This window comes from Octopus bimaculoides, chromosome 7 (genome assembly GCF_001194135.2).
Source record: "Octopus bimaculoides isolate UCB-OBI-ISO-001 chromosome 7, ASM119413v2, whole genome shotgun sequence".
Classification (NCBI taxonomy): domain Eukaryota; kingdom Metazoa; phylum Mollusca; class Cephalopoda; order Octopoda; family Octopodidae; genus Octopus; species Octopus bimaculoides.
Genome location: NC_068987.1, coordinates 65,237,333 through 65,246,267, shown reverse-complemented (window position 1 = coordinate 65,246,267; position 8,935 = coordinate 65,237,333). Strand labels below are relative to the sequence as shown.

The window sequence follows — 8,935 nt, the reverse complement described above, 5'->3', positions numbered from 1 at the left end:
ATATATATATATATATATATATATATATATATAGAGAGAGAGAGAGAGAGACCCAAGGTGGCAGGTAACGCTAGGTAAATGTTTTGGAAGGGCCGTAGTTAAACTCTCGGTTCAATAATGATATGAGTGAGGAGTCTAATGCATGTCTTGTATGAGCATGTATATGCTAAATAAAATGAAACAACAAAGCCAAAGCTGTGTGGAATTTTCACGACATTCATAAAGAGAAAGTCAGTCTTACAGCTGTTTCAGGGATATTAGGGATATCCTTTCATCAGTGACAATGTGAGATGGTTAAAAAGAGGGAAATATAAGAGTTCAATATAAGGAGTTATTTTGGAAAAGGAGGAAAGAAGGAGTAAAGAAGGAAATAGAAGGAAAGTAGAAATAAAAATAAAAATGTATTTTTAGTTCCACTTTTGTTCTCCCATTTCCCTCTATACTCCTTATTTCCACCCTTTTCCAAAATAACTCCTTTATAAATGTCCTGAAAATTTCACACAGCCTTGGTTTTGTTGTCACATATTATTTAATATATATGTGTGTGTGTGTGTGTGTGTGTGTGTGTGTATGTATATATATATATATATACACACACACACATGTATATATATATATGTGTGTGTGTATATATATGTATATACATGTGTATAAATATATACATGTATAGATACATATATAGATATGTGTGTGTGTGTGTGTATATATATATATATATATATATATGTATGTATATATCATCATCATCGTTTAGCGTCCGCTTTCCATGCTGGCAAGCCAGAAGACTGTACCAGACTCCAATCTGATCTGGCAAAGTGTTTACAGCTGGATGCCCTTCCACGCCAACCACTCCGAGAGTGTAGTGGGTGATTTTTTATGTGACACCGGCACGAGGGCCAGTCAGGCGGTACTGGCATTGACCATACCTGAATGGTGCTTTTAACATGCCACCGGTATGGGAGCCTGTCAGGCGGCACTGGCAACGACCACACTCGAATGGTACTTTTTACATGTCACCGGCACAAGAGCCAGTCAGGTGGCACTGGCAACGATCACACTTGAATGGTGCTTTTAACGTGCCACAAGCATGGGTGCCAATCAGGCAGTACTGTCATCGGCCATGACAACGATTCACTTGCCTCAACAGGTCTTCCCAAGCACAGTTTATTGGCCAATGATTGAATGGTATTCTTAAAAGGGTTGGTTATGCTGCACTGGCATAGGCCCTGGTTACGGTCTCACTTGGCTTGCCGGGTCTTCTTAAGCACAGCATATCTCCAAAGGTCTCAATCACTTGTCATCGCCTCAGTGAGGCCCAATGTTCAAAAGTTGTGCTTCACCACCTCATCCCAGGTCTTCCTGGGTCTACCGCTTCCACAGGCTCCCTCTACTGCTAGGGTACGACATCTTTTCATACAGCTGTCCTCATCCATTCGCAACACATGACCATACCAGCATAGTCATCTCTCTTGCACACCACATCTGATGCTTCTTATGTCCAACTTTTCTCTCAGGACGCTTACACTCTGTCGTGTATGCACACTGATATTACACATCCAGGGAAGCATACTAGCTTCATTCCTTGCAAGCTTACACATCCTCAGCAGTCACGGCTCATGTTTCACTGCCATGTAGCATGGCTGTTTGCACACATATGTCATAGTCTACCTTTTACTCTGAGCAAGAGGCCCTTTGTCACCAGCAGAGGTAAGAGCTATCTGAACTTTGCCCAGGCTATTCTTATTCTAGCAGCTACACTTTCAGAGCATCCACCCCGCTACTGACTTGGTCACCTTGGTAATAGAAACTATCAACTACTTGTAGTTTTTTCCCCCCCTGGAATGTGACGGAAGCTGTTTTCTGCACATGTTCAGTGTTTATTGCTCCTGTTTTCTGCACTTGTTCAGTGTTTATTGCCACACACAAAAACTATCTTCCCAGTTAGCTTTTCTTTGATATTGCTGCACCTCTTATGTGTCCATAGCTTACACTGGGTACATCTTATCGAGTTTCTACCTACACCTTTTCTACAGATCAAGCAGGACCATCTACCTGAAGGGATTTGTGGTTTGTCTACCTTCCTACTTATTAAGACTTTGGTTTTGCTAGATTGACTCTAAGGACCTTTGATGCTAGACCTTGCTTCCACTACTTAAACTTCTCCTCTAGTTCTGATAGTGACTCAGCTATTAGAGCAAGGTCATCAGCATAGAGAAACTCCCAGGGGCATCCTGTCTTGAATTCCTCTGTTATTGCCTGGTGGACTATGATGAATAAAAGAGGGCTAAGGACTGATCCTCGGTGGACCCCTACCCCTACCTGGAATTCTTCACTGTACTCGTTGCCAACCCCCACCTTAATGACAGCATCCTTGTACATGGCTTGTACAGCTCAAACTAACCATTCATCTATCCCTAGTTTCCACATTGACCACCAGGTAAGGGATCAGGGGACCCTGTCAAAGGCTTTCTCCATGTCAACGAAAGCTAGGTACAGAGGTTTATTTTTGCTACATATTTCTCCGGAAGTTGTTTTACCAGAAATATAGCATCAGTGGTGCTTTTCCCTGGCTATATATATATATATATATATATATATATATATATATTACCGAGATGTACTTGCATAGCAAGTGACCTGATCTGAGATCGTGTGCTGGAACGAAAACAATTGCAGCTTGGAAGATGTTTATAAGCCATTTAAAATAACACACAAAAGCCGTTAGATTCACTTCAACATTTATATTTAATTTGTCAAAATATTTTCGTCGCTATGAGCCTTCTATAGTAGCTTTCTCTCCATAACTCACAAAACCTTTTGGGTTTGTTCATAAAAATATCATATATATATTTGACCGTTGACTGAACACTATTCAATTTTTTTTCTCCGTGTTTTTCTCCTTGTCTCCGTATTCTTTCTGTTGAAGAGCGTAGCTCGAAACGTCAAAGACTTTCCGTATTCCCGAGCGTCATACTAATATATACTTTTGTTATTTACACCACCTGTCCTCGTCTGTTGTTATTTTTTGTATATTCTCCCATATATATATATATATATATATATATACACACACATACATACATACTATATAGTGATACATAGATATACATACTATATAGGTGCAGGAGTGGCTGTGTGATAAGAAGCTTGCTTCCCAACCACATGGTTCCAGGTTCAGTCCCAGTGTGTGGTACTTTGGGCAAGTGTCTTCTAGTATAGCTTCAGGTTGACCAAAGCCTTATAAGTGGATATAGTAGACAAAAACTGAAAGAAGCCCATTGTATATTTTATATGTGTGTGTGTGTGTGTGTGTGTGTGTGTATTTGTGTGTCTGTGTTTATTCCCACCACTATCACTTGACAACCGATGTCGGCGTGTTTACGTCACCGTAACATAGTGGTTCGGCAAAAGAGAACGATAGAATATGCACTGGGCTTACAAAGAATAAGTCCTGGGGTTGATTTGTTTGACTAAAGGTGGTGCTCCAGCATGGTTACAGTTAAATGACTGAAACAAGTAAAAGAAAACATACATCTATCTATATATGTATGCACATACACACACATACACAGAACAGTTTGTATTAGATAAGCTAAGATAAAATAATCGGTAGTAGTTAAGCTAGTTTTTAAACTTTCCATTGTGCAACTTTAAATAGTTGTGCATACATCTTGTTCTCTCTTCATATACAGAAGAATAAAAAGGAATTGTCTTGACATGTTTCATAGTTTGCTGAAAGTTAACCACAAAACAAATCATCCTCATTTCTCTGCCTATGAAGAGAACCTATGGTAACTCATTATTTAAACCTCCCACCAGTGGTGGGCACAGTTCCGCTAATCTGCTAACAGCTAATTAGTGAAGCTAACTTTTCATTTAGTGGATTAGCATTTTCACTAACTTTGAAACCATTAGCTGAATAGTTAGCTTTCGCTAAAATTGGGTCTGCAAACAAAATTCATACGTTTGTTTTTGTCTGTTGTGATTGTGTCTCAAAGAGTCCATCAGGTAAGCTATTGGCTGACTATGTGCATACGTGACAAGATGTGATAGATCGATGCAGCAGCAGCTAGCTGAGCAGTATTGTGTAACTCTGCAGTTTTGAGTTGTGTTCACTTACAATGTTCACTTACAATGTTTACAGACAGTCTTACAGTGTCAGCAACAGCAGTTTATGATACTGGCTTATCGTTATGGAAGGCGAAGACGTTTTTGCTCGACTTAAGGATCAAGAGCCTGTAGAGGAGTCTGCATCAGTTGTGGGTGAGACAGAAGTTGCTCAAGTTGAGAGCTAGAAGTCTCAGAACTTGTGGCCCCATATGGGGGGCAACTTTGTCCTTACATAAAGGGATAAGAGGAACGCCAAAATCCTGTACTTCCGGTGTGTCATATGCCAGCCCAAGGAGACCACCATCAAGAGACAAGTGGCGAGCCTCTACAACTTGTTACATGTCAAGAGGAAACACCCAGTGCATGCCATCTAGTTTGAGGAGAAGATCAAGGGAAACACAGACATTCTTCTGGTAGCAGTGCCAGTAGCCAGTAGTTGCAGCCATGTGCAAAGAAAGCAAGCCAGCCCAGCATTATCAAGGCATTTGCCCAAACTGTTGGCAATGGCATCCGTTAGTCTATGGCGAACAAAAGGATTGTAGACCTGTTTGTCAACAACATGCTACCACAGCATGTAGTGGAGTCCTCCACCTTGGTTGGCCTGATCAAAACGCTGAATCCCAGCAAGACGTCGATGTCCCGCCACACTCTAGGCAGGATAATCTTGGCCAGCCATAAACAGCTGGAGAGTATCTTACAAGGTATTTATAAATTAAAATTATACAAGATTATTAAATAATTATTACAGTGTACTTCATATTTTCTAAATTTAATTTAATTATTTATTAAATAATTATTTTCTCAATTAGTGTAACAAAATGTATAATAGCTAAGTGAAATAAATGTCATAATATATATATATATATATATATATATATTCCACTCATGATTAAGTCTGCACAGCCAAAACAGATATCTTTAATGAAATAACAAATCACCACTGCCTATCACCAATTAGAACTCTGTCTTAATGGCTCAACTAATTTGCACATCAAGTATTTTTCAGTGGCATAAATAACTGATAACTATTTATGCACAACACATCATGTATTAGATAATTATAAGCAGTTAAACAATGGTTTTTAAGCTTCCTACTAAGGAACTTTAATAGCATAGGGTCAAAAAGGCCCTATAGTTTTTCCAAGGTCATAACAACCTCTCTAATTTTGGTTCTATAATAAAATGTGCACAGTACACTCTACGGAGTGATTGGTATCAGGAAGAGCATGCAGCCATAGGAACGATGGTCCCCTAACCTATTTGTGAGAGCAGTAATTCTGGATAAGATCTGACCCAGACTGTGATGATGCATCAAACCCATACCAACAGGGAAAGCAGATGTAAAATGATGATGAGGGAGAGATCTGCAATAATATGCTGTACTGTAAACAGATATTTCCAAACTATGATTGTGTAAGAATGATGATAGTAGGTGTGGAAGTTCCTGTTGAAGTCCAGAAAAACATATAAGTACCTCTAAGAGTTCACTTATCTAGTGATGCTATTAGTTGTATAGTAAACAATAGAAAAGTACAACAACAGCACAACATAATGAGAGTGAGGCCACCTGATTCTTACAATAAATACATCTAAAACAAAGTTTTTCCATTAACCTCAAAAATACTGCCGTTGACCCCCAATTTACTGTTTTACTTATGTGGATTCACCCATCCTCAAATTCTATATGGACCTCCCCCCACCAGGGGTCAAGTCGACCCCGACTGAGAACCATTGTATTAAATAAAGACATTTTTTAAATCTCAAAGGTTTTAATCAGTTCAGTAGACTTTTAGTGCTGTTGAGAACTCATGGGGTATATTCCTTGGGATTCATTCCACAAATTTTCTTAAATAAATACCAAAAATTTTGGGTAATTTTTCAGATTAACACCTGCACGATCTTCAGTAGGGTGTTAGGGTTAGGGTTTGGGAATTCCGTCCCTAACCGTAACCCTAACCCTAAACACTAACCCTGACCTTAAAACGCTAACCCTAACACCCTAGTCAAGATCGTGCGAGTGTTAATCTGAAAAATTACCAAATTTTGTGACAGAGCCAATGTAATAATTTCTTAAAAGAATTAACAGTTCAAGGATAACTGTGAACAGTCAAATTAACAAAAAATATCTCTTTAATAATGAGATATGTAATTAACTCAAAGTGATAGAGATGATGTTTATGATGGTTGAGTCACTGGTATGGATGATGTGGTGAAGCAGGATTAGCTGCATGGCTTCGATGACGCCTGACTGTTGTTGATCATAGTTATTATTGAACAACGCTCCGGTCCAAAGGAATAAGGTCACGACAGCAAACCGTATTATATAAATAACACCACCTTCACCAACACAATTGGTGCAACTATCACTTCCACCACCACCACTATCGAGCGTCTGAAAACCATAACAATCCAATAAATACATGATTCGCTCACAACTAACGAAAACAATTATCACACCCATCACCACCATTACTACCATCAATAATAATGATATCTCGTCGAAGTAGCTGAGTTTTGCTAAAAATAACAGCTAAATTTCCATCAATTCAGCAAATTACAATCTTAAAAAAAAAACAAGATGATCATGGCTGGACAGTTTTCAGAAAAAGTTTTCTGGATCTGGAGTGACCTGAGACTAAACAACAACGACAATAGATAAACCAACAGCAACAACAGCTGTAGTACTTTGAGTACATACACAGACAGATGGAGTGCATGAAACGTATCAGGTTTCAATCTGTGGATCCAAGTTCACATAACACACCCTTCTGCCTTTTCATTCATGAAAGAAATGCGAAACTAGTAGGAATTGTAAGTAACAAATCTATATGTGGTGTGAGTGTGCGTCCGATGTCAACAGGATCTGTCCCACCGCCTACCTCCCCGAGGATACTATTTTAAAGACTTATGCAAAACTTTGCAAAGATAGTTTGAGTTTACGCATACACACATTCGAAATTCTGGATCTAAACCTGGATGGGGTTGGTTATTGGAAAATCAAAATGAGACCTTTTTAATGTAGTTAGAGGTTGAGAGAAAGGGGGGGAGAAAGAGAGAGATCGGAACAAATTAAAAGAGATGTGTGGAGAAATAAGACAGTGAGAGTAAGAAGGTATACATAGTTAAAACAAGAGAGAAATACAAAATGACACACACAAACATATATATCGGAGGGAGAGAAAGAAGCAGACATACTTGTTATATACACAAAGAGAGAGAGAAACCAAAAGACTCGGAAAAGTGCATATTAGTGCATGTGGCAAAACGAAGTTGATATACAGATCCAGACTTCTTAGCAGTAGATAAGCTAAGGGAATTGCTCAGTTTACAATAAGTATTCATATGAGAGAACGTTCAATTTTTTTCTGCTCTCCAAATTACAAATCAAAGAAGCAATTTCAATGAGGGATCGAAACCTAAAAGAATCTAAAGGGAGACGCAATCAAAACCGACACAAACAACAATAAACGTTTGTTTTTAAATAATTTTTTTTTTATAAAAGTGGAGCAGACGATATCAAGAGTTCCACCTTCATCACGTTTGTTCAAGCGGTGATGACAAATAGGGAAACAGAGAGGTGGGGAAGCAAGGTACGAACTCTCGTACCTGGTGGCGGGTTAAAACATTTAATTAGATAATTACTTTTAATAGTCAGGAGACGAATTTTGAAAGAAAACCAATGAAGGACAGAGACGATTATACCGAGCCCCAGAACATAAACAATACTTAATTCATGTGTGACCCAGGTGGGCAATGAAAAATATGCAAAGCAATGAGATGGTACTGAAACCACAACTGGAGGACAAGTCTAGTTATTTTGTTAAAGTATTTAGTTGAGCGTTTTAACGCCTATGTCAGATGCACTTTTTCGTTGTTTATGAAATAATGGTTGTCGGAGTATTAACTGTTGTCTATAATTATTACACTTCATTTTCATTTCCAAATGAAAAGTAAGAGAAGGGCTCTTCGCCCTAACATCACCGAAAAGCGAACATACGAAGTTTCTCCTCTATTCACACCTCTTTAGCATTACATTTCTCTCCATCTCTCAATCACAAAGGAATCATTTACTTACCCGACAGTTTCAGTGTGATCGAAAACAGCAGAGCAACAAGAGGTGGTATATCACTGGAGCCTAACATATTTCTCTATTAAACTAACAAACCCCTCAACGTTGCCAATATATTCGTTCTGTCTATTCGTGTTTTTCTGCCATTGGCCAACATATACTTCCGGGTCATTTGTCACGATGGTTGACGAAAAAATACGAAAGTAACCGATTGCAGAGTAAGACACACAGTTGTTTACGTCCCTTTGCATTCTGAGTTCGTCTTTCTCCTGTGACAACTTTGTTTTCCAGACTTCCCGGAGTTAGTGACATTAGTAATGGGGAATTTAATCACCTATATTCATCCATAAAAAATCGCGACCTTGCACTTACATTTGATTTCATCAATATTACGAATGATAATTTTAAACACTTGTACGATACATTTAGGTATATGTATATATATATATATATATATTATTATTATTATTATAAAAGTAAGCTTAACTTCTATTTAAAAAATGCAGCAAAAATATCACAAAATGGTGCCTTATTATTTAGCACACAACAAAAAATTTAGAAAAATAAAAAAGAAATGAGCGGAAATTTTACCGGTGGGTGTCTTAAATTATAAGGCACCAAAAGAGAATGACTCTCCAGACAATAGAATATGCTTCAAATCACGAACTCACATAAAGAATCTTGTAAACCAAATCCAAAAACGAAATATATATATATATATATATATATATATATATATATATATATATATATATA

At 38.0% G+C, this 8,935-nt stretch overlaps 1 protein-coding gene across 1 annotated transcript in view; it reads right to left on the bottom strand.

The window, feature by feature from the left end:
* LOC106872831 (dnaJ homolog subfamily C member 3) overlaps positions 1–8,348 on the bottom strand; it is a 31,704-nt gene extending 23,356 nt beyond the window's left edge. Inside the window, exon 1 of the mRNA XM_014919957.2 lies at positions 8,186–8,348. Coding sequence (XP_014775443.1) covers positions 8,186–8,252 — 67 coding nt within the window. The 5' untranslated portion in view covers positions 8,253–8,348. The remainder of the gene's footprint in view (positions 1–8,185) is intronic.
* Positions 8,349–8,935: the final 587 nt, after the last annotated feature.